This window comes from Eucalyptus grandis, chromosome 5 (genome assembly GCF_016545825.1).
Source record: "Eucalyptus grandis isolate ANBG69807.140 chromosome 5, ASM1654582v1, whole genome shotgun sequence".
Classification (NCBI taxonomy): domain Eukaryota; kingdom Viridiplantae; phylum Streptophyta; class Magnoliopsida; order Myrtales; family Myrtaceae; genus Eucalyptus; species Eucalyptus grandis.
The window spans coordinates 8,383,897-8,409,769 of record NC_052616.1 but is presented as its reverse complement, the minus strand read 5'-3'; the positions used below and the strand labels follow the sequence as shown (position 1 = coordinate 8,409,769).

General features: G+C 42.6%; 5 protein-coding genes across 5 annotated transcripts; 2 read left to right on the top strand and 3 right to left on the bottom strand.

Moving 5' to 3' along the window:
* Positions 1–493: 493 nt before the first annotated feature.
* Positions 494–6,830, bottom strand: LOC104443846 (monodehydroascorbate reductase, chloroplastic/mitochondrial). The gene is given in 18 exon segments (XM_010057388.3): positions 494–910; positions 1,612–1,652; positions 1,733–1,795; positions 1,895–1,983; positions 2,073–2,167; positions 2,233–2,304; positions 2,432–2,512; positions 2,644–2,733; positions 2,891–2,992; positions 3,549–3,638; positions 5,018–5,070; positions 5,073–5,101; positions 5,210–5,328; positions 5,408–5,479; positions 5,815–5,892; positions 5,993–6,092; positions 6,191–6,386; positions 6,526–6,830. Coding segments are annotated over 18 exon segments (1,512 nt in total). The 5' UTR covers positions 6,536–6,830; the 3' UTR covers positions 494–778.
* Positions 6,831–8,150: 1,320 nt separating this feature from the next.
* LOC104443844 (40S ribosomal protein S10-1) lies at positions 8,151–10,141 on the top strand. The gene is made up of 5 exons (XM_010057387.3): positions 8,151–8,255; positions 8,485–8,533; positions 8,663–8,945; positions 9,078–9,210; positions 9,811–10,141. The coding sequence occupies exons 1-5, from the start codon at positions 8,253–8,255 to the stop codon at positions 9,886–9,888; spliced, it is 546 nt and encodes a 181-aa protein (XP_010055689.3). The 5' UTR covers positions 8,151–8,252; the 3' UTR covers positions 9,889–10,141.
* A 1,209-nt stretch (positions 10,142–11,350) lies between these two features.
* On the bottom strand, positions 11,351–12,998 carry LOC104443841 (putative pentatricopeptide repeat-containing protein At3g01580). The gene is made up of 2 exons (XM_039313277.1): positions 12,071–12,998; positions 11,351–11,910 (listed from the first exon to the last, which is right to left on the bottom strand). The coding sequence occupies exons 1-2, from the start codon at positions 12,996–12,998 to the stop codon at positions 11,351–11,353; spliced, it is 1,488 nt and encodes a 495-aa protein (XP_039169211.1).
* Positions 12,999–13,875: 877 nt separating this feature from the next.
* On the bottom strand, positions 13,876–17,380 carry LOC104443842 (heat shock protein 90-1). The gene is made up of 4 exons (XM_010057385.3): positions 17,040–17,380; positions 16,577–16,718; positions 16,032–16,312; positions 13,876–15,754 (listed from the first exon to the last, which is right to left on the bottom strand). The coding sequence occupies exons 1-4, from the start codon at positions 17,163–17,165 to the stop codon at positions 14,192–14,194; spliced, it is 2,112 nt and encodes a 703-aa protein (XP_010055687.2). The 5' UTR covers positions 17,166–17,380; the 3' UTR covers positions 13,876–14,191.
* A 3,728-nt stretch (positions 17,381–21,108) lies between these two features.
* On the top strand, positions 21,109–25,216 carry LOC104443843 (mitogen-activated protein kinase homolog MMK2). Its single transcript, XM_010057386.3, has 6 exons — positions 21,109–21,731; positions 22,798–22,927; positions 23,101–23,238; positions 23,802–24,134; positions 24,416–24,599; positions 24,709–25,216. The coding sequence occupies exons 1-6, from the start codon at positions 21,553–21,555 to the stop codon at positions 24,876–24,878; spliced, it is 1,134 nt and encodes a 377-aa protein (XP_010055688.1). The 5' UTR covers positions 21,109–21,552; the 3' UTR covers positions 24,879–25,216.
* Positions 25,217–25,873: the final 657 nt, after the last annotated feature.

The following is a 25,873-nucleotide window of genomic DNA, read 5'->3' as shown; positions in this document are numbered from 1 at the left end:
CTATACATTTATTCGTCTCTACAAGCAATAGAATGAGAAGCATTGTCCGTAATGTTTACAGAAATGAATAAAACAAAAGTGCTTTCAACGTCCACGAAAACATTTTGACATAAATTATTGTCCATAACAAAAACATTTTTCATCAACTAATTACTCCAAACTATACAAGCAATTAATTTCGGGAAAATTTTCCAAATCATTCATTCCTTATGGAACAAACAAAACCTTAAATTCCCAATCCAACAACCGAGAAACACTATCGCCACATGATCAACTGAAATGTATGACAAAATGATTCAATTCCGATGCTTAGATCTTAAAACTATGCATAACTTTTTCCCTCCAGTCTTCGTCGCTCTATCTAGCATCATGCGATGTACAAGATTATGAGATGAACGACTAATGCAATGAGGATTCCATTTAGAATGGGCCAACCTCTGGAAAAAGCATTTGCAGGAGGCAATTTCTGTCCTTCCGATTTTCCCTTACCAAATTGCGATGCAGTGTCGAAAATTATTTAAGACAATGAACGGACCGAATATATCATAGGCTCATCAAACAGACGTGATAGAGTCGAAATCAAATCGCCACAACAGTTTCAAATCACTCAAGCGCCAAATGTCGGGACGGGAACTCTACAGAACGCCAGAGAAAGAGGAGTCATCTTTCTCAAATTATTTGTCAGTTTCTTTTGGACATGAGAAGGGAGCCATCATTTTTCGCTGGCATTATTCCACTAATGAGCAAAGAATGAATCGAATTATGGCAGTGTCTGCGATCACACTGCAGCTTCAGCCGAAAGAGAATTCTGAGCGATTTCTAGAGCTTCCTCCACTGAAGATGCGTTCCGGAGTTTGGTTATGTCGACAGTAGGCTGGCTCCTTGCTAGCTTAGGGAGAAGCTGAAATTCCTGAACAACACAGTATGAGGAGATATCTTCATCAGTTAGCAATCGTGAAAGAGTAAATGTTGGGGAAATCTGTTTTCTTTCGGATCCTTTCTCATAAGTCCTCTTTTCCGAGTATTGATATTCATTCACTTCACCTTCAGAACTTCTAATTGGAGAAAGGGAACAGCACAGTAGTTTATGCTTCTTGAAGAATGTGATGGCAATACATTCCGTAATCTAAAAGTTTTTCCCAGCTAATTCAGACATGAAAATACATCATGAATTTGAATATAGTATATGTCAGAGTCTACGTTTGTGATCAATGAGTCGTCTGCAGTGTTAGCAAATGATGGTCCATCCGAGGTCAGGCTAGAATATATAATGTAGTCTTTCAAATACTTGTTTGAGTATCAAGGTCATAGACGAGCAAATCCCCCTCATATCCCAGACCATCTACCTCTTTTGCAGCCAAAAGGAAAGATTCTAAAGGCTTCCATACAGAGCATGTGATCATGTGCCAAGTCACGCACTCAGAGACTCAATTTTAAGCAATCATTTGGATATTTGCTACATGCTACAATTTTTCAAATCACCATGCTTCAGTAGAATATTGTGCTTTCATATGAAACCATTAATTGCTCGCATGCAAAAGCCAAGTCAAGTTTTGCACCAAAAAGCCTGATTCAGTTGATTTAGTTAGTCAGTACGAGAATATAACATACCTCTGGATTCCCACTTTCTAGAAGAACTCCTTTCAATTTACCTGCGATAGAGCAAGAGCAAAATTCATACTATGTGGCTGCTGCTGAACCAAAAGCAAAATGTACAGTTGGACCACTTTACCAGAATCTACCCAGAATGTTGCAATCTTCGGATCAAAGCTTCCGACTTCAATGGTCTCCCCAACTACAGAAAGAATAACACCCCAGGGTCAACTATCAATATAGAAAAAGAAATCATGATGAGAGACACATAAAAATATGCTGCATCAATAGCAAATGATACCATTGTCTCCAAAAAACTGCCACCAAAGTTTCCTGGGGCTCCCTTCATACTCAAACACCCTCGAGTAAAAATAGGGCAGATAGTCATATCTGCATGCATGTCAATGGGAATGTCACAGAATTGGAATGCTATATCTAGCGCTCAAATGCTCAGTCTAACAACAAAGAATCAAACATACATATGGGACTGAGCAGTCAATATGGATTTTGCACAATGTTGTGCAGATCTTCGAGCGTGATCAACATGTTCAACTCGTGCAATGCGGTCATATATCTGCCGACATTAACGACAATAATAGTCAGCTTAGAAAAAGAAAGTGGCCAACTCAAAAAGCATACCTTCAACGGGAACGCTGCTACATCTCCAATTGCAAAGATTCCAGGGATCTTCGTTCTGAACTGACTGTCAACCTGACAAATTCAAATTTAATGTGATATCACTCAATCATGCACCTTGCTGAAGTTAAGCTAAAAGTGTACAGATTGTCAGCAATAAGACAATATTTTATTATGCAAATTAGCTGGACATTGAGCTTACCTGTATTCCTCCAACAGAAGTATTCAAACCAACCCTCTCGAATGGACCGACGGCAGGTTTAGCTCCGATACCAACAACTACCTGCCCAGAGAGAGAATAGGAGGAACAAATTTTAATGAGGTTTCTAGCTATAAATTTGAAGGTACAATCGATAACCTGAAAGAAAGGTTTTTTGTCTAGGGAAGCAAGGTCCAGAGTTTCGAAATTTGTACCGTGTCTGTTTCAATCGTTGATCCATCTTCAAGTTTAACAGAGCATACATGTCCATCAGAACCAGCTTCTAAGTGTTTAATAGAGGCGCCCTGGTTATGCTCAGCAAGTTAAACTTGTGATAACATGCAGAATTACATAATCTCAGTGACATGCCAAAAAATAAAGTGATGATCTATAAGACATGTGCTTGAAGTGATAGCAGCTAAAAAATCACCAATTTTGGCAGTAGAGAAAGAAGGGAAGAACCTTCACGAACTTCACACCGTTATCCTTGTAAAATTCTTCATATCTCTGGGCAAGGGAAGGAGTAAACAGCCTCTGCAAAAGATGATTCTCTGGAAAGATGATCTGTTTAGAGAGAGAAGGGATTATGAGTTAGATTTCCTCTTCAATAAAAACATCTAGGAGAAAAAAAATGAAATAACATAGAATACAAGAAGATAAGCAACATTTGCCAGCAAATTCATTAGCACCAATTCATTAGACCATACTCGAAGCAGTTTTTACACCTATCAACAATGACTGGAAAGGGTCATGTGTTTCTGTATCACAATATCATTCATCTTGTTTCAAATAGTTAAGATTTGATAAACATTAAACTTGAAAGTTAATAAAAAATGGATGACTGCCAAAGAAGCCACGACACATGCAGATAAGTTGGGTGCAGAGTGTTATAATATAAGATGCCTACGCAGTAAAATGTGCCCTCGGAAGATGATCAATTGGACAAAATTGAATGACATAAGCACCCTAGGCTTGATATGACCTAAGCAACGTCACTGCAGATTTGGTATCACAGATGACACTCGTACAAATAGGCAAGCTAAACCTTTTAATTCTCACATATCAAGGCTTTTTGAACAAATTTAACAATCATATTGGCAGTAAATATAATCCCACTTACAGTTGTGTCGAGCTTCCATGCAACAGCTGCTGCAGCGACCTCCATACCAATATACCCCCCGCCAACAACAACCAATTTCTTCGTCTTTTCCTAGAAAGCGAGATAGAATTTCTATGAATATTATAGCAAGCCATGTTATCCAAGGACAGCAGAAAATTCAGAGAAGATGAAAATGAAGCTTATGATATCTCTTTCTTTTTTTCGCTGGTGCTTATGTTACCTCTTCTATTTTTTTACAAGCTCTGAGAAACTATATGTTCATATCTGATAACTAAGTCAAATTGTTCTCAGAAAAGAAGAAAATCCAAGGCACCAAGTACTAGACAGGTCCAAGCTTTTACCCCAGTTGACTTGGTTTAGAGACAAAAGGCTTAATCAGAGTCCCTAGACTGCAAAAATGTTCACAGGAGGTTTTCCCCAATGCTCTAGGGAGCACGATGTGCCTCTCTCCGGCATAATGTGATAGGAAATTTAGGACTTACAGAATGTAGGGCACAAGGTGAGGGGAACCACCCCGAGCAGGGCGAATGCCCCACAGGGCAAGAGGCAGGGCATAGGGGCAGGGCCAGTATTAGCACTGCCCGGCCGCACAAATTCACCCCATGCATATATTATAGCAAAAGTATTTTTATCTTTATTTTATTTATGTACTCATATTAAAAATATGAAAAAACAAAAAACCTAAGAACAACTTTGATTTTTTAAGAGAATATGTGCAAGTACAACTCTTATAAGAGATGCAAGCTTGGAAAGTTTTCAGATAAACAATGTGGAACAATTGTTTCTACGTTTCTCATCTTCACATTGTCCAAACATCAATTGTTTTGTGAAGGTTGAAGTTTGTTTTGACTCTATAAAACCTACTAATAAGGCCTACTGTCAAATGACCACAAAAAGGTAGTATTAAGTTCTTTTTGAGTAAAAATTTTGCATCAGGGGCAGTTCACAGTGCCCTGCAGGGCACCGTTGCCCCAAAACAGCCCCACACTGCACCTCGCACAGGGAGCGAAGCAATGGGAGGGCAGGTTTTCACTTTGCAGGGATGGGACAGGAATGTGATCCCCATGCCCATTACTAACATAATCACATGACCACAAGAAAAGAAGCCACTAAGTCATACAAGCACACCTGGTGTACGATTATTTGCCAGCAATAAAATGAATAGCAAAAATAGCTAGACATTTTTTAGGGAACAGCTAGAGCAATTCATTCAGGAGTTTCCTTTCTTTAAAAAGAAGGTTCTTTTAAAAAGTTACTAACCATCAATTAATTTGTCAAAAAAATTAACCATCATTTTGCTTTGATACATTGTTCATGCTCCCTTATTATGATGGAAATCATAATGATATTAACAGTCAGGCTCCTAGAATACAGTTTCTTTAGAACAGAAGCAGTATGGCAAGAAATACTGAAAAGAAGCCATAAGCAAGTAGAGTGAGATGACGCAAATATATGGAGTTGATCCTTACCCAGGATGATATGAGTGAGTTAGCATCTGCAACATCTCTGATATAGTGTACACCGGAAGGCTTCCTCCAATTTTCTCTGGCAATCTAAGATTGAAATGATCGAGAACAGTTCATCATGCCCAATTGTTTACAGGTGATGGTAGATTTTAAAAAACTCCTTGAACTAGAAAACATGCTGCAACTAACAGATACCTTGAAGCCGTGCAACCAGTTGCAATTATAAGTGATCCATATTTAAGAAGCTTGCCAGAATCAGTAGTCAAAGTTTGTTTATCAATGTCAATACTTGTCACTGGATCTTCATGCAACATCTGAACAAGGCAGAAAACCGTTTGAAATATTAGGAGCCAGTCAAATAGAGAGAGAGACCCATGATCTCAAAAGGAGTACCTCAATCCCTTTCTCTTTGTACCATTCTGCAGTTTGCCTCTCTCCCCCAGAGCCAACACAAGTGTGAAAACCCTATGCCAACCAAAACCCATAGTGTCAGTTCTAAACTAAATGAGCAATTTGCAATACCAATGCATCACAAGCAAAGCTCATAATATCATGATATATAACAATTCTATAACAGGAGCTGCAGTGTCAAATGATTCACAAAAGGACTCGAACCTCTTAATGCACCAACTAGATATGTATATATCCCCACCAAACATTTAGTCCACTAACCAAGTCATCTAAATAGCCTATTGAATTCAAATGTCAATACGTCAAATCTCAGAAACCCATCATCCGAGGCAATATAAAGCACACTAGCCCAAGGAGAAACGGGAAATAACAAAGCGCATTGGTCGTACAGGTAGGCGAGCAGGCTTCTTCTCTAAAGGAAACAGGTAGCCCTTCGTCAAAGCAGGACGCTCGTACGGCGCATGAGCCTGCAGGAAAGAGGAAGCACAGTATCCATCTGAGACTCGCTGCTGAATCTCTCAAAAAACATTATATCATACGAGACAAGACGAAACAGGCGAAAATCACCTCCTTCGAAACGATGCAGAGCCTTCCGTCGGCCATGCCATGCTCGACGAAAGTCCGAGCCGCGTAACCGGCAGCATTTCCGCCGCCGACAATCACGAACCTTAAACAGACAAGTCCAAAAAAAAACTCAAAAACTCGAGCCAAAACCGGAACCGCATCAGAGCCGGAGAATGAGAACTCGAGAAAAGCCGCACTAACTCTCTGTTCTCGTTGTCGAAAGCGGCCGCCACGTAGCTCCGCCGGAAGCACCCGAGCCCGATCGAGGACCGCCGCGGCGTGGTCCGGCCGAGGGCGGGAGGCTCGGGGCGCCACGGGGAGACCCCGCGCTTCAGGGACGCCGCCACCGCGAAGCTCGACGGGCTCGCCATCGCCTTGCGCGACCAGAATCGAGCGGCTGAAAAAGAGAGAGGAGGAAGCCGGCCGTTAGGGATTTCCGAACAGAAAGGAGCGACGAATGCGATCGCGAAACGGAACAGGCAGCAGGCAGCAGGCAGCAGACTCGATCGATCGATCGAGTAGAAGTAGGAGGAGACCTGGAGACATCGGAGGAGGAAGAGCCGATTAGGCTGAATAAACAATTAAGAGGGGGAAGAGCCGAAGTGGCTCTAGGCGAGCGGCAAGGGTCGCGAGGGGGGCGGCGGCGGCTATTGGAGGAGCGGAAGGGCCGCCGCCGTTGGGGGCGCGACGGGAGCGGGAAGCGGCAGGAACGGAGTCGAAGAGGAGGCGACTGGGGGAGCGCAGCGCGGCGCGGGCGTTCCATGAATAGCGCCGGTCTCGGATCGATGGCGACTCGATGAAGTCCCGGGTAACGGACCGGGGGGAGGTGTCGCTTGGTTATCGACGGCCTCGCCATTTCTTCGGGGACTTGTTACTTGCATGGATATATCAAAAATCAAGGGATTTTTTTTTTTATCGATTTAAATCATGGGATTAAATAAATATCTTTTTATTGGAAATTTTAAAATTTATTTAACTCTTTTAAAAAATTTACCAATGCTAATCTTACATCAAACTAACTCATCGCCATAGCTCAACTGGATATAAGTAGGAAAGAACTAAGTCAACAGCATAATTGGATCCAAAATCATTACTTTACAGATTAATGAAGATTTTTTGAGATAAAAAGATTAACTGAGGAAATGGACTCGTTACTTCAGTCTTGCAAATCAAATTTCAGAGCAACCGTCCCAATTGATGCTCACATGGCATGACAATGGCCTCTCCATTCTTAGTTATTGATGATAGTTGCTTCCCTTGTATCATGAAGTCTAAATGTGCGTGCAACATCCCAAATAAATAAGCGCTTAAAACTAATAATTCAGCACTTAAAAAGACCGAGCTTGCTTGATAATCTTAAATGGTCGTGACTTAAATTATTCAATTAAATCAAAAATCCATTAATCAGGTAAATAAGGGAAGAGTTTTAAAAGAAAAGCAATTAAAAGATTTTCATCATCAAAAAAATATTATATGCCTAAAAGTTTAATTGATTAGGAGAATCTTTTTTATTCATTCATTTTTTAGATACCATTTGTTTTAATTTATTGATATTCCGCAATAAACGTTGTCTTGAGTATTATACAATAAAAAACACCTAATTAATAACATGTCAAGATCTCACATAATTCAAGATTTTTCCATTTCTTTCTATTCTCGAGTATAATTTATGTTTTGGGTGTAAAGTACAATAGTTATTCTATTCTCTTTGATCTTGATATTTCAATGATTGCAATAAGTATTGAATAGAGTAGTAGTTTCCAATCTTTATTATGTGCGAAAAAAAGATTGCCATGCGATTAAGAATTTGACAACATAATAATTAACAAAGGAGCATACGAGAAAATGTTTTTCACTTTTTAAAAGTGGAAAACATTTTCCCTAATTTAGAAGTGCGAAAAAAAAATAAAACAAAATGTGTATTGAGAAAGAGAGCATTTGGAGATGTGAATTCAAATTATTGAAAACAAGGGGTCAAATAACTATGGACCGAGGTCCAAATTTGAAGATTTTTTTTGGGCCGTGGAGTTCAATCATTCCGAAAATAACAAATTAAAATAATTGGGCCGAAGGTTAGATTTCGGCCCACTGAAGAGAGCCCAATATCCACGGCCTTCGCAGCACTGCTATAAAAGACCGCCGATGGGCGATGCTAGGGTTTACTGCAACAAGCGAGTCGGGAACTTTGCAAGAAGCCGAGCGTCTCTGCTTGTTGCCGCCGCCGCCGCCGACTCGCCGTCGTCTCCTCTTCTTCGTTTCAACCATGGTAACCCCCCCTTCCCCCTCTCTCTCCGTCGTTGCGTGTGCGCGTGTGTGGAGTCGATGCTTTGAGCTGGTTAGGTCTGTAGCTGACCAATTGTATAGAGGACGCAAGAAGAAGATGACCAGTCTTTTAAGTTTTTCATGGCTTGCGCATCGATGGAAGAAAGTAGTTCTCTTTTCTCAATCTGGGATTGTATGGCGCTGATGGGTTCGTTTCTTTTCCTTCGTCTCAGATCATTCCGGAGAAGAACCGCCGCGAGATCTCCAAGTACCTCTTCCAAGGTCCCTCCTTTTCTCCATTTATCTTGAAATCCAAACGGAGATTTGTTGTTTAGCATGATGCCCATGAAATCCGGCTCGTTATGTCTTTAGTTGGCTGTGTTGAATGTTGTTTTTTTATTGTTCCTCTAGAGGGAGTTTGCTTTGCCAAGAAGGACTACAACCTCGCGAAGCACCCGGAGATCGATGTCCCGAACTTGCAGGTGATTAAGCTGATGCAGAGCTTCAAGTCCAAGGAGTACGTGACGGAGACCTTTGCCTGGATGCACTACTACTGGTACCTCACGAACGATGGGATCGAGTTCCTCAGGACCTACCTCAATCTCCCTTCGGAGATCGTCCCTGCCACTTTGAAGAAACAGGCCAAGCCAGCCGGCAGGCCCATGGGCGGCGGCCCGCCTGGTGATCGCCCACGGTAATTTAGGCGTATCTTTAGTGTTTTTCATGCTCGGTTTCGATATTGATCGTGTCAGTGTATGCATAAGAGGGAACATGTTCCTGCTGTTCATAGCCTGTTCCTTATCCTGCTCTTTGTAATGTGGAATAGTGGCCCACCTCGCTTTGAGGGAGGAGAACGGAGGTTTGGTGACCGCGAGGGATACCGCAGTGGTCCCCGTGGACCTGGGGGTGACTTCGGTGACAAAGGTGGAGCTCCTGCTGACTACCGGCCTTCTTTCGGGGTAATATACCAGTCTCCTGCTAGTCATACTGTACTTATGCTTAAGTGATATGTGATTGGTTTTCTAGTTTGTGTGAAGTCGATGTCTTTATTGGCAAGATCCTTACTGTTTGGATTGTATAGAATCTTGTCATTGCGTAAAAACGATTTCTAGGACACGCCATCTAATTTGTATGCTTTATAACTCTGGTGGTGTGTTCCTTAGAATGAAAAGTTGGGCTAAGTTGATTAATGATTTTATTTTACATGTTACTTTTCATAGCTTATTGTATCGAGCATTGCTCGACTTAGAACCACTCGAGATGCATCTCAAATTGATTATTTCCAGTATTTACAATTATGGTTAGGTTGAACTTGTTACTGAAAGAGTTATTAGATAGAAAAAGTCTTCTCTGTTTGTCTAACTACTCTTTTCCAACTTTAGTCTTGCACCACTAGAGTGAATGAAGGAAAGATATGGCGAGTACTTCCATTAGGTTTACAGTTTCAGAATCTTGCCATTAGCAATTGGACTGTCCACACCGTTTGCTGTGGAGAATTCTTTTATACAATCAAGATTAATCTTTCTTGGCCAATTTAACATTTTAGTTCTGTCATGCAGGGTCCTGGTGGAAGACCAGGCTTCGGACGGGGAGGTGGTGGCTTTGGTGCTGGACCAGCTAGCTCGAATCTTCCTTGAACGGTTCATGGCTTGTACTTTCAGCTGTCCAGTTGTAAGAAGAGTGCGACATGCAGCACCAGCAGCTGGTAGCTGCATGTCAGCTCTAGTCCCTGAGAATCGTTATTTGTTATTAGCGGATTAAGCACTGCTTTTGTTCTTGACAAATTGAATTTTTGAGGATGGGGTCTTGCTTTTCTATTGTTATAGTATTTTATGATCATTGCAATTGGGTTTTGCTTGAACCTTTTGTTGACGTTTATTTTTTTGTTAATGGCCTCTTGCACTTTTCACCATGCTCTACGAAATCGGCCGGTTCACCTCCCTCTTCGTGATTCTTGTAATATATTTGAGCTCCTCGAATTTGGTAAATTCCTTGCATTTTCAGTGAGCACTAGAACCAAGAAATATGATGCAAACCCGTGTTTCTTTTGCCGAGCAACAACAAGAATAGTGAGACTTGCGGTCTGTCTCAAGGTGAGGCAGCTGGAAAGAAAATCGTTCAAGAACCCTGCCCGAGCTCGATCGATACATGGCTTCTGTCAAACACGGTGTATCAAAGAAAGCATACACGCTCGACACAAAACCAGCACATAGCGTAAATGTAAGTTCAGTTCGGGCAATAGCATGGAGCATCGCAGGAACATTACCACGAGTTACGGTGAGGTCGAGGATACTGTGCAGATTGTTTCCAGCACCTATCCGTGAAATGCAAATGTACAATGTTAAGAGGGGAAAAAGAAAACACCGGGCAATCTAATTTCACAGGAATGACTCCATCGAAATAAGATCGTAGGAGGTGAATGTCAAGGGAAGGGACAGACACCGGCGTGGGCCATGTCGGAAGGAGGGTCAAGAGGGGAAAGAGCAGGTGAATCGCCAGACGACCGTCGGCAGTGGCATTCCGAAGCGATTGGACTGCGAAAAAGAAATGACGCGGGTTCTTTTGCAATACAATGGAAGTGTCCTGTACAGTATATATGGTCAACCCCGTTCAGGAGCCGCGCCATCTCATTCATCATACAACTTTTTTACAACTTGACGTGGTTTGTGAGCGTCGTTAGAACTTCATAAATTCTCCTGCTCTGCGGATGCTTCGTGTCATTGACCATGAACTTCACATCCTCCCCTCGGACAGCCACACTGCTCCATGCCGCCTCCTTCCCATCAAATTCCTCCAGCTCAGCTCTCACCTTCCACGAGTCCTCCCATCGACCTACACTCGCATAGACATTCGACATGCCGACCCTCCAGGCTTTTCCCTGCGGGTCCAAAAGCGAGAGCCATTTCGCCGATTCTTCCGCCACATCGATGCGGTTATGAATTGCACAAGCACCCAAAAGAGCCCCCCAGGCCGCAGGTCCTGGCACTGTGGGCATGGCCTTGATGAAGGCTAGAGCTTCTTCGAGTTTACCTGATCTAGCCAGCAGATCGACCACACAAGTAAAGTGTTCCATGCTTGGCTCGACACCGTATTCTCTTTTCATGGAGTAGAAAATTCGAGCCCTTCTTCAACCATTCCTGCATGGCCGCATGCTGAAAGAACGTTGATGAATGTAACTCCATTTGGTTGGATTGTTTTCAGTTCCTTCAATTTGTCGAATGCCCTAAGAGCAGATGGCCCGGCTCCATTGATTCCCAGCGCTGTGATCAGAGAATTATAGGAAGGCAGATCCTTAATTTGCATGTCCTGGAAGACACTCTTTGCTAAATCTAATCTTCCGGTCCTTCCATACATGTCAATTAGAGAGTTCTGCACGAAAACATCACAAACCAATCCTGTTTTGGTTATGTATCCATGGAACATCTGACCTAGCTGAGATGATGATATTTCTGAGCAGGCCTGAAGCATTGCCAACACCGTGACAAAATCAGGGCGGCTTAGTTCATTGCCTCCATTGCAGTGGATCTTTTTGAACTGCAATAAGGCCTCGCTGTAGTTTCCATTTCTTGCAAGACAAGAAATGATGGAATTCCAAGAAACGATGTCTTTGACAGGCATCCTTTTGAAGAGTTCGAATGCAGAATGGGCATATCCATTTTCTGCATAAAAATTGATGAGTGAGTTCTGTACCACTAAACTTGGAAAGGCTCTTCTTAATAAGATAACAGTGCATCTGTTTCCCCAGCTCAAGAAAGCCTGAGCGGCAGCATCCCTGAAGGATAACAGCCAACGTTTCTGGTTGAAGATACCGGTCCTCACCTAAGAACATATAGTTGCAGAAAATCTGCATTCCTTCGAAGAAATACCCATTAACCAAGTACATTTCCAACAGAGAATTCAATACAAAATCATCCAAGCACCATCCCACTTTCATAATCAAGCCCTGTACCCATTTGAAGACCAGAAGTCCGTTGATCAAGGAGCACGCCCTCAGGACGCTCAAAATCGTTATTTCATTTGGAGCGACCCCATCTTCTTGCATCCTAAAGAAATAGCTCATGGCCGTCTCCACTTCTCCCTCTTCCACTGCCCTAGAGATGAGCGACGTCCAAGAGACCACATCCCCGCCCTCGCTCTCTCCAATCAGTCTCTCAGCAACCAACCTACATCCAGATTTCGCATAAGCACCCACCAAGGCATTACTCAAGAAACCATCTATGCCATGTCCTCCCTTAACAACGCAGCAATGGACCGATTCAACCAATCTGGGATCACCTTTCCGTGCACAAGCCTTCAGAAGCACGGACAGCGAGAACTCATTAGAGTCCACTTCTTGGAGCATCTGCCGATACATAGAGATCACCTTGTCACTTTCTCCGAGCTCACAGAAGGCAGACATCATGGACGTCCACGACACCACCGTTCTTTCGGGCATATACTCGAACACCTTAGCAGCATCGACCACACGCCGACATTTCGAGTAGAAATTCAACAGGGTATTCCCGACGATGACGTCGGCGTCGAACCCACGTTTTATAGCGGCCGCGTGAACGCAAGAACCGGATTTCAAGTCCGTCGAAGCGGCGCAAGAGCTCAAACCGTCCAGCGCGTGATTGAAACTGAAGGGTCGACCTTCTTCGCACGACGAAGAGCGCGAGGGCCGCGAGCTTCCTCTGAGGTCGACTGCTCTGGCGTGTAGCGCGGCTGGAAGAGACCCACCTAGGCAGAGGGAGACTGAGGGATTCATGGGCGGCGCGCCACGAGCGACGAGAAAGGAACGCCTCCGAATTTACCAGCAGCTAAATCCTCTCCCTCCTCTCAAAGACGCTGAGTTTCACATCTGACCATCCTTAATTGAAAGCAGGCCCGATACAGGGGATGAGATGGCGCCCTTTTCCTGCTCGACAAAATCTCTGTTTTGTCGACTTTTTTTGTCCGTAATCCTCTGCCGTTAATTGAGTGAGATACTCGCATAGGATCGTGTTGTTTGGACTTGGGGATTCGGGTGCCGCGATATGTGGATGGGAATAAAAATTGAGGATTCAAAGTTAGAAATATTTGAAAAAGATCCATTTTTATTATGGTTTTGAAACTCTTCTTTTTACTATAAATGATGGTGTGGCGTCCAACTTGGAAGGCCCCTGGATTAACTCTGTCTTTTTGCTAATAGGTGGACACTTCCCCAAGAAATCATCCATATTTATAGCGCTCTAATTTGGACTCGCTTAAATTTGGAGTTTCACACAAAAACTTAATGTCAAAATACATCTCGGTGGCATCAAGTTTGTCATAAGACGTCTCCGTAAAGCAATTCCATTATTCACACATATATTTCAGAGTCATTCTCCATGTTCGGTTCATTCTCACCATTTGCCATCTTATAAATTTGCATTCTCCCTTATTTAATATAGTTCATTCTCATCATTTGCCATCTTATAAATTTGAGAATTTGCCATCTTATAAATTTGCCAAAAGCTGTTACTTATTTAGACCATCTCTACCCCCAATGATTACTCTCCACCCTTGTCGGATTGGGTCAATACAGGTCTAATCTTGTCATCCGTTTAAAACTCCTGGCTCACACCAATCCAACAACAAACTAGAATAAAAAAGAACTCAATGGCTTATAAAGGTACATTTCTGCCACTCAAAACTTAGGAGTAAGATTATTCCTAAAACAGTCGGTAAAACAGATAAATTTGTTCATTAAACTCACAGTACTAGACAAACATACCACGTACTAACATAGTCGCCAAGTGTTCGATCAAAAAAAAGAAAAAAAAAAAAACATAGTCGCCAAGCGAACAAAACATGAAGCCAAAGTACCAGAGAAGACCCCAAAACCCAAGACTCTTTTATACACGACCGAGAAACATGCCCCGTCCCTGCATGCTACTATTACTGTCGTTATGTCGATTTCGTTTTGAGTCGTTTCCCCGTTCAATCAACTTCTTCCATCTTGCTCTCCTCGTTCCCTCCCTCCTCCAGTGGAGGCATCTCCGTGTCTTCGCCGGCATTCTCGTCGTTATCGTCGCTGTCCTCAATGCTCAGGCCGAGCTTCAGCATCCTGTGGATCCTCGACGCGAAGGTGTTCGGGTCGTCGAGGCTGAACCCGGAAGTCAGGAGAGCGGTCTCGTACAGCAGCAGCACTAGATCCTTCACCGACTTGTCGTTCTTGTCGGCCTCGGCCCTCTTCCTCAGCTCCTCCATGATGCCGTTGTCGGGATTGATCTCCATGGTCTTCTTGCTGGACATGTAGGCCGACATGCTGTTGTCCCTCAGCGCCTGAGCCTTCATGATTCTCTCCATGTTGGCCGTCCATCCGTACTCCCCGGTCACCAAGCAACAGGGCGAGTCCACGATTCTATCCGACACCACCACCTTCTCCACCCTGTCTCCTAGTATCTCCTTGATTGTCTTGCACAAGTTCTCGAACGACTTCTTCTTCTCTTCCCTCCTCTTCTTCTCTTCCTCCGACTCCTCCTCCAATTTCAGCCCCTCCTTGGTTGCAGAAACCAATTTCTTGCCGTCGTACTCTTTCAGCTGAGAGACGACATACTCGTCTATGGCGTCCACCATGAAAAGGACTTCATAACCCCTCTTCTTCAGCCGCTCGAGGAATGGAGAGTTCTCCACCGCCTTCTTGCTTTCGCCAGTGATGTAGTAGATGTCCTTCTGGCCCTCCTTCATTCTAGTCACATAGTCCTTCAAACTTGTCATTTCATCACCGCTCTTGGTCGAGTAATACCTCAACAGGTCCGCGAGTTTAGCTCTGTTCTGGCTGTCCTCGTGAATGCCCAGCTTGATGTTCTTGGAGAAGGCATCGTAGAACTTGGCATAATTCTCTTTGTTCTCAGCAATCTCGAAGAACATCTCGATGCACTTCTTGACTAGATTCTTCCGAATAACCTTGAGGATTTTGTTCTGCTGCAGCATCTCACGCGAAATGTTGAGAGGAAGATCGTCAGAGTCCACCACTCCCTTGATAAATCCAAGGTACTCAGGAATCAACTCTTCGCAATTGTCCATGATGAAGACCCTCCTAACGTAAAGTTTGATGTTGTTCAGTTTCTTCCTTGTGTCGAAGAGATCAAACGGGGCTCGCTTGGGAACAAACAGGATAGCCTTGAACTCGAGCTGCCCTTCCACTGAGAAGTGTTTGACGGCCAGGTGCTCCTCCCAATCATTGGTCAAGCTCTTGTAGAAAGCAGCATACTCCTCCTTGGTTACCTCCTCTGGTTTTCGCAGCCAGATAGGCTTCTGTTTGTTGATCTGCTCCCATTCATGAGTCACCTCCTTCACTTTCTTCTTTTTAGGCTTCCTCTCTTTCTCTTCATCTACCTCCTCCACATCACCTTCCTCTTCCTTCTTGGTCTCCTCATCCTCATCATCACTGACTTCTTTATCCACAGTCTTCTCTACCCAGAGATAGATTGGATAGCTAATGAATTCAGAGTGCTTCTTCACAAGGTCTTTCAATCTCCTCTCCTCCAAGTATTCCAACTGCAGTATGAAGTCCAGTCAATCGCATGCCGTAAACAATATCCCATATCCACAAGGAATTTGCTTAAAACACCTTCCTCAAACTACTTAATTAGGGAAAAAAAATGCACGAAGAACAGAGGTCCGCTTATTATTCACGATCCTGCTACGATACTTTACTAGCAGCAGTAATAGAAACGATCAAGAGATACAAGAAAACTAACAGAAACTAACATCATGGATAGACAAGCACGTTGATTTTTACTTGTGAAAGAGAACTGGACTCTCAAACTCTCACCTGATCTTCCTTAAGGAAGAGGGTAACCTTGGTACCTCTACCTAGAGGCTCCCCATAGACGTCCCGAGTAATAGTGAAGGACCCACCGGCCTGAGATTCCCATATGTACTGATCATCGTCATTGTGCTTGGTGGTCACCACAACTTTCTCAGCAACCAAGTAAGACGAGTAAAACCCAACTCCAAATTGCCCGATCATGCTCACATCGGCTCCAGCTTGCAGTGCCTCCATAAATTCCTTCGTTCCAGATCTCGCAATCGTGCCCAAGTTGTTCACCAGGTCTGCAGCAAACCGAAATTCAGTTCTATGGGCTCAAATCCAACCAATGGCGAACACTAGCTCGGCCATACAGTGTTCTTGTTTTCAATTTTTTTTTTCCCTTTTTTCTTTTCTTTTCAATAAAGTGTTCTTGTTTGGCCATTCTGTATTGTCGACATCTTGGATAGTTGCAATGGAGATCAAGGCACATAGAGGACCACACGCGACTGTTTACGCGAGCACTGCGCAAGCATTTGTCGGCGTGCACAATCAGAAAGCGATGATACCTGATTTGGTCATGCCACAGCCACTGTCGATGACGGAGAGAGTCTTGTTGGCCTTGTCGGGGACGATCCTGATGAAGAGCTCGGGCTGAGAGGCGAGCTTGCTTTTGTCGGTCAAGCTCTCGAAACGGATCTTGTCCAACGCCTTCACATAGAAATCACCGAGAAGCCTTAGCCTCCATAATCAGGTCACTAAAAAAAAAACCCAAGGGCAGAGAACCAGAGAAAAAGACACTAAACTCGAACCACAGGCAATACTCATGATTCCACCAAACCGCAGGCAACACAGAGAACAAGCATAAACATGTCGCCGATTATCAACATCGCTCCAACACGACCTCGTCACCTCAAACCCCGTTCGACCCAGGAACGTACGTCACGACCCTAACACGGCTCCCACTAAAACCCAGCACGAACGCTCAACGGACGACAGCGAGACGAGGCCGACAGAGAGTGAAGAGCTTACGTCGGAGGAGTTGCTGATGAGCTCGCGGAGGAAGATCTCCTTGTTGCTGTAGAAGGTATTGATGATGAGGCTGAGGAGCTGGTTGATCTCGGCCTGGAAGGCGAAGGTCTCGACGTCTACTCCCATGCTGACGTCCGCCAACGGTGCCGACGGGAAGCTCGGGCTCGAATTCCACGCGCTAGTACCCGAAGACGAAGAAGAAGAAGAAGCTAAGGCAGCGAAACGAACGCGGGGCAGAGGCTTGATGAGCGTATGTATATATCTGAGAAAGGTGGCGGAAGAGAAACGCTGTATTTATATACAGTGAGAGAGTGAGAGATTCTAGAGAGAATCAGTATCTGTCTGGTGGCTTCTGCGCGGCTGCTGCAGGTGGCAGCAAATTAGCTTGGGAGAGAGAGAGAGAGAGAGAGAAGGTTTGAGAAGAGCTGAGGATGTTTTGGCGATTCTGGACTTCTCTTCCTCGTTCGAGTTTTTGTCTTCTTTTCCTTCTTCTTTTTTGGGCATTTTTCTTTCTCAAATTACTGGTTTCATGCGACAAAATTAGCGACCTACTCAATTCGAGTGCATTTTATCGAAATTTTTAGAAATAATGACCCCTAAACTTTGGTCTAATATATAATATGATCTATGAACTCTAAATTTATTTAATCTGTTTGTAATTTTAATTGAATGTACAATATCGTCTTTAAACTTTTAAACTTTTGATATGTGTTCAATTTAATTATTAAATTATAAAAAAGAATTCAATATTATCCTTAGTTTAAGAACCGCATTGCATAATGGGCTAATATTCAAAGACTGCATTACATATTGAGTTAAATTTTGTGGATCATTTGTATTATTTATCTGATTTTATATATCAAGTAGTGCACTTCATAGACACTTTGAAAGCTTTTAATGAAAGCTCCAATTTTTTTTCCTTAGCCAACGATTAATCAGTCTTGAGAATTAGACTTTCTGATATTTCTAGATGTGTCCATTTATGAGGCTACGAAGAAAAGAGAAAGCCAGCAAAGCAATTGTATGTTGACTATGAGTTCGAATTCATATTTTATAACCGGTAAATACTAGATGTTTCCAAAAGTTATTGCAATCTTCTAAAAGATATTGGTTAGTAATATATCTGCAGTTATTTCGTGCAATTGGCCTATTACTAATTACCTGTGAGTTCTAATAGTTTTTCATATATGAAATATTACTTTTTTTAGATGAAAAATAACTTATCGCATGAATGAATTGCCGATCATTTGAAAATCCTTTACTGCTATGTGAATTGCCGACATTAGATGGATTGAGAATTGCCTTTGCTATGCATAGGACATGTCAAATTACTAGCAAGTAATAGAGGATATATAATCACGTTCTCATCGATAATCTCTATGAAATTACTTGCTGACATTTTTATACCAATCTTAAAAAGAAAAAATTAATCCATTTGCTATTCACATACCCACGATGGGTATCCTCATAGGCAATATTTAATCCAAGTCATGCTCTAACTTCCGTCGAAAGCCACGTCGACCAGATTTGGCATGATTTTATGCCCAAGGGACTCGATTAAAACGTCTTCTATAAGTAGAATGACTCAATTAGAAAAATTGAAAATATATGAACTTGACTAAAGAAACAGTGAGAATACATGGAAGAGAAGTGGAATTTTTCAAATTAGCGTTTGGACGATAAACGCTAGACCTGGAAAATGGGCAAACTTGGTCGAGTAGCGGGCCCAAAATTTCTTGCCTAGGCGTGCGCATGACTTAGCCTGGGGCGGGTTGGTTTGTGTCGGGCTTAATATGTCTTACCTGGGCCAGCTCATAATTTTTTTAAAAAAATTAATATTAAATTTTATCTAGAAAACGAACGGGCCTATTGGGCCAATGTCGGCCGGCTCAGGCCCAAACAGAAAATTGCAATTTCAGACCCGCTCCATCTGGTGGGCTTGGGCTGGCCCAACGGGCCCACAGCCGAATGATCTTGTCTTGCATGATCATTCCGTGCCAAACTGACAAAGCCCAATCATGCGCGCGAGGCGATAATGCTAGCAGAAGAATCCTTTGGGCCTTGGGCCCAACCTCGTCGGGGATTGGGCTGTCCTTGTACAACTTAAATCTCTCTTGGCAAAAACGAACCAAAAGTTTTTATAAGTTAAGCTCGAATTGGATTTCTCCTAACATAACGAAAAAGATCAAGCTCGACCTTTCGATTCATATATACCAAAGACATCATCGCACGATGCACAATTTTCACTCCATTGACTAGGCTCGGCGAGTTGTCCATGTCCATCATTTCTGATCTCGAGGAAAGGCGGAAATTTTTTATATTCTAGACCATTCGAACTCAAGCTTAAACAAGGGATAGTCCACCGTCTCCGATTGAGCTAGACATGTTGGCTTCAGCTCGTGTCGTTTGACACGTTACGATGGATAGGAATACCCTCCCTCGTGATTTTTCTCTGACGGTAATGCGGATCGATGCACGCAATATAGACAACTTATCACAAAAGTGAGCAAAAGTGGGGTGCTTAATTGAATTGAGCAGGCATCTCGTGACCAAACCCACCCACCAAATCCTATCACCAACTCCATAAATGGTGGCCATGCGTGTTCCCCTCTCTAGATACATCTCTCCCCTTGCATAATTGAAACCCCAAAAATCCCCATAATTTGAAAAAAAAAATAAAGAAAAATGAAGAGAAAAAAGTTGAGGAAAAATCGTATGTACTAGTGCAATGACTAGTCAAATCAGCTCTTGTTTTAGAAATGCGGTGATATATCTAGTCATTGAATTTCAAATGTCAAAACATATGTCTTACAAGACTTTTGAGTCAAAATTAGTGATCACGACCCTCCTCGAAAAAACAAACTCAGGCGGACCATCTCATAATTAACCAAATAAATGCAATTGGATCGCGCAATATGGTCATTCAATTGGGGCCGAAATTTCGGACCCCTGCTTAGGAGAGGACCGTAGATTTCGTGAAGGACGAGGGCATAATGGACAATGGGAATGTCAGCCTTTAAATTTTACGGAGGGGCGAAGTTGGTCAAAAGTGGTCGAATTAGAAAATTGAGTTGAACCCTTCAAAGGGGCCTGACCTCAACCTAATCTTTTGCGCCAGAAGTACTTTCCAGGCTTCCCATTTCACATTTAGTCGACTCGCCAACCGTCAACGAATCCGACGGCTAAGTCGCCAACTATTGCATCAAATGAAGACATCATTTATAGAGCTGTTGAAAGTTTGCAAGGAAGGGAATGTCTACACGACAAGTCCTTCAAGTTTGTTTTATCAAGACGTGCGTCGATTTCTTGATCTAAGATCAGCTTGTGGCGATGGAAAAGATTCCGCTCGCAAAGAATTCCAGCATGAATTGGTATTTTGAAATTCGCATAAGAAGCTATGTTAGATAAGCTATCGATATAAGATCCAACCGATTTGACTTGTTAAAATTGATTAAATGAGCATGTTTACATACAAAGTACAGCATATAAGCAACACATATTGGTTGGAACAGTTGTGCCCACTGTCTAGCTGAGCAGGCAAATGTTTTCATCCAATACACACTGGTCGTAAATTCAAGTTTTGTGAGATAAAAGTTTACCCACTCTTCTTCTTTTTTTTCTTAAGGAAAGCAACAGTGTCCTCATTAATTAATACCATAAATTTCAAATGGGTCTATCCACAACATTTTATCCCAAATTAATTGTCTTATCACCAAAAATACTAAAATAGCGCACCTAATAATAAATCTATCACATATAAGTTTCTATAGGGTAAGTGACACCTAATGGGGAACAAATGTCTATCGATTTGAGATTTTTGATCAAACGAAATTCAGTTCTATTATAGACGTGTCGAATTTGAGATTTCAAGCAATACGAAAATTAACCTAAAATAGATATGTCGTGGGTATATAGATTCGGGGTTAATAGTGGCATTCACCATTAAACATATTCGTCTGCGCATTCCATCGCCAAAGCAGCCGTAACTGGTGGGGCACAAGCGCAAGGAGAAGGACCACGACGAAGGTCAAACGTTTCATTTCTTCGGATTTTCTAATGGCGAGATTCCTTCCTGTTCCACTGGTCCTCGTCCAACCTGCCACCGGTGCGGCCGCCCCGTAAAGGGGACGTCTTGCCCCGCGGAACGTCTCCCTCTCCCTCCCTCCCTTTTCTTGAACTCCCCTTGCGGAACTTGTGTACTTTCTCCGAAAGCTTATCGTGCTGAGCTGACGAGAAAAAGTCGTCTTCGCTTCACGGGTGCCAGTTCCTCAAAGTTCAAGCAACCTCCGTGTCCCCACCAAAAATCTCTCGGCCTTTTTCCCCCACCCCGTCTGCTCCCGCACTTGAATCACGACCCGTTGTTTCGAGAAAGCCCCGTAGCATTCAATTAACGCGGGCAAGGGAGAGGGAGAGGGAGAGGGAGAGACCCATCAGTCTGTTTCGCTGTGCTCGTTCGCTGAATGTTCATATAGAGCTCGGAATCTAAGAGGGTAGCTGTTGAGGAGGAGGGAGGATGATGCCCTGCACGAAGGAGTCGCGCTCTGCGTCGGGGGAGGGCCCGAAGATCAAAGGGGTCCACACACATGGAGGTCGCTACGTGCAGTACAACGTGTACGGGAACTTGTTCGAGGTCTCGGCCAAGTACGTCCCTCCCATTCGTCCCATTGGTCGAGGGGCTTACGGTCTTGTCTGGTGAGTGCTCGCTCCACGTTTTTTTTTTTTTTTTTTGACATTTAGTCTCTGTCGGTTTTGGGTTTTTCGGTTGCTTCGAAGAGAAATCGAGAAAAAGGTTTCCGGGCAAAGTTTTTTGGTGTTGTTTTGAGGGTGAGATAGCGAATAGAATGCGAAAGGTGTGTTCTTGGTGTTGAGGTTTGCAATACAGATGAAGTTCGCTTCTTTAAATTATCTTGAACTTGCGAAACCGATGCAGTCGGTCGCTGTAAAAGCGGTAACGGAGCGAATAGATTGCGAAAGGTGTGTTCTTGGGGTGGAGGTTGTAACACAGATGAAGTTCGCTTCTTTAAATTGTTTTGAGCTTGGGAAAGTGATGCTGTCGATTGCTGTAAAATCGGTAACGGATGGAGGAGAGAGACATTAATTGAACAGTACTGTAAGCAGCAGCTCTGTGTTTGTGTGTGTTTCTATGGATTTTGAGGGATATATTCAAGGGAAAGACCATTTTATGGAGAAAACACGCTAATCAAATGTTGAGGTGATTACTTGCTACGAGGACAAAACAAGTTTGGATTGGCTTTCTTCTTTACTCCAATTCTCTGTCAGATTCAAAATTATGGGTTCGAGAAGCCTAGAACATGTCCTGATTGTAACTGGAATAAGTTGGTCAGATCAACGCCTTGTTCACAGCAGATTATTTATCTCTTTCCCCAAACCAAAGCAATGACCTTTTACGTGTTTTATGGGGAGTAAGAACTGTCTACGTATTAACCCAATAAATACCCTATTCAGCTTTATGCTTATGTATTGTGGTGAAAAAGGAAAAAAAAAGGAACTTTAGTTCATATGATGTGGTCTCTCCTCCATTCGTTCAATGCGTAATCCTTTCTCAGGGTTGGTTGTTGCTTTTAATCATTTTATGCTCACAGGAACAAACTATCCACCTTAGAGGAACATTTGATGCTCTGCTGGTTCTAGTAAAAAAGATGAGCACTGCCAGTTATCTATTTACCTAGTCAAATGATGCTTTTTCTTTTTTCCGGCTGAAGAGTGTATAGTCATTTTCTGTTTTAACAACTTTCAGTGCTGCTGTGAACTCGGAGACCAGAGAGGAGGTCGCCATCAAGAAGATTGGCAATGCATTTGATAACAGGATAGATGCCAAACGGACACTGAGAGAAATCATGCTTCTCCATCACATGGATCACGAGAATGTGAGTTTGCATACATTTGCACGATGTGGTGGATAATATCGCATACTAATTGAGTGTAACTTCTGTTCGTGTGCTCATTTCCTTCTTACCCACTGTGTGGTTCTACCGCATAAATCCCGTCATTTGTCACCCTGTTCTAGCTGCAATTTTGCTCAGTTACTGTATTGATGCAGGTTATAGCCATCAAGGACATCATACGACCACCCAGGAAAGAAACTTTCAATGATGTTTACATTGTTTATGAATTGATGGACACTGATCTCCATCAGATAATTCGGTCTGACAATCCTTTGACAGATGATCATTGTCAGGTTAGAACGTAGTTGCAGCTGTTGTTGCTTAATGTTAAGTTGTTATCGGTAGTGTGCAAAGTGCATATTTAACGAAGTAATTCTTTTTCCTTTGTCATCTGAAGCAAATTGAATTTTATCTGGATCGTCCACATATATGATTCATGAAAACTTCTAAGTAGAGAATTGATAGAATTATATGTATTCTATAGGAAACTGTTCCTCAACAAATATAGATAGTGCATTAACTCCATATGTCTGGATGGAGAATAAATTTTGGTTGGTCAACTAGTAGTCCTGCTTTTTTTGTGATTAAAAAGAGTTTACAATCGCTATTTACTCCCAAATAATCAACACCAAATCATGAGAACTTATCATTGGCTCAACTTTGACTTTAACTAAGCTATGCAAGAAATGGATGATGGATTTTGAGTGTTGACAAAAAATTGACTATTATTGAATCTGATAGAATAGAAATACAATTGCATCCCTCATACTTGCAATTTTGCAGCTCTCTGTTTTGTCCTCCACAAGTTGCTCCAGCTAAATTGTCGCAGTTCTAATAATTTCAAAAATCAATGCAGTACTTCCTGTATCAGTTGTTGCGAGGACTGAAGTATGTACACTCTGCCAATGTATTGCATCGTGATCTCAAGCCTAGCAATTTGCTTCTAAATGCGAATTGCGACCTGAAAATAGGGGATTTCGGTTTAGCGAGGACAACGTCTGAGACAGATTTCATGACTGAGTATGTCGTCACACGATGGTACCGAGCACCTGAGTTGCTCCTCAATTGCTCAGAGTACACTGCTGCAATTGACATATGGTCTGTTGGTTGCATACTCGGAGAAATTGCAACCAGAGAGCCTCTGTTCCCTGGTAAAGACTATGTTCATCAGCTGAGGCTAATCACAGAGGTAAGGACATAGGGACATTAGATTGTAACAACCTTCTGAAACATTTCTTTGTCTAATCTGTGATAGATAACACCAACCTTTTCCTCCAATGCACCTCCTTTTGCATTTCTTATATTTTTCATCTTGTTGCTGATTTTATTAGTCCAGAATGAAAGAATATGAGCAAATGTTTGATGAGTGACTCACTTTCATTACGAACTGCATCCTTTATATCAACGATTTTGTCCATACCATTATATTGACATTGATAATGTGAAATTTGCACCTTTTCTCATCTGAAGTTGATAGGCTCTCCTGACGATGCCAGCCTCGGTTTTCTCCGAAGCGACAATGCCAGGAGATATGTCAGGCAGCTTCCACAGTACAGGAAACAACAGTTCTCTATGAGATTCCCAAACATGTCTGCCGGGGCCATCGACTTGCTAGAGAAAATGCTTGTGTTTGATCCCAACAAGCGCATAACTGGTATGAGGAGACAGAAATTCCCTGGCACACAGAGTTTTTTTCCATACCCTCCATAGGTTTACTAGATCCTCTAATAAGTTTAATACTCTACTTGGGTGTCTGTTTGCAGTTGATGAGGCGCTTTCCCACCCTTACCTAGCATCCCTCCACGACATTAACGATGAGCCAGTCTGCCCCAGGCCCTTCAATTTCGATTTCGAGCATCCGTCGTGCACTGAAGAGCACATCAAAGAGCTCGTCTGGAGAGAAGCCGTGAAGTTCAATCCCGACCCTGCCTGATTTGGAACAATCGGACACAAGTTCACATACCATCAGGATAATGTCATGGAAACAAGTCCTCCCACGATCCATTTGGCCCGTTGCCCATTTGCTGGAGCGAGTGGGAGAGGTGTTAAGAGTTTGTCTGTATTTATTTAAGCAAAACTTCTGTATAAGGGGCTTGGATATGAACTGTCGTTCTGGAGGGAAATTCCAATTCTCTAGAAATAAGTGAGATATAAAAGAGATATGTTAGAGCAGGCTCTACCTTAATCCTTATGTGAACTAACTTAACTTGGAATTGAAGTAAAAATGAGTACATCTCATTTGTTATGGATTTGGATTTCAGCTGATTAGTGGGAATCTGCAGTTGCATATGTTGTGGTTTGTAATACAGCTGGCCTCTTTCCACACTGATATGAAGATTAGCCTCATGTCAAAACCCAAAAAGACAACAAAAGAGGATGGTATTCTGTATTCTTTTCCTTCTTCTAAAAGTTCTGTTGCTTTTGATTGCCAAGAGCATACTGCAAGTTCAGTTCTCTTTCATGAAAGAACAAGGAAGAAGCCCATGAGATTGTTTAACAGGATTATTAATGAGAAGTCAAAAGATAGATAACTTGGACATGCAATCCATAAGTCTCTCTCCTGTCTCATGTGCTCTGTCAGCAGAGGGTTTTTCTTCCCTGTGCAAAGGGGCGGCGTCCCTTTATGGCTAACCTGCAGGTCCTCGTCAAGTGATTAATTATAATCGTTATATGTAGTCACTGGATTGAATTTCGAAAATCTTTTAAGAGATGATATGAATAAGAAGATAAACTTACCGAAAGATTTGGGATGACTGGCCACCGCTAGCACTTCAACTTTGGTGTAATTTTTGTTGGTTAAAGTGAACATAAACTTTCACTTTAAAAGGCGTTACGTAAAGATGAAAGGCGAACCCGATGAGCAGCCCTAAAAAGCATACCCCTTTTTAGTCACAATCATGTACCCTTTAATAGTATTTTGGTTTGCTT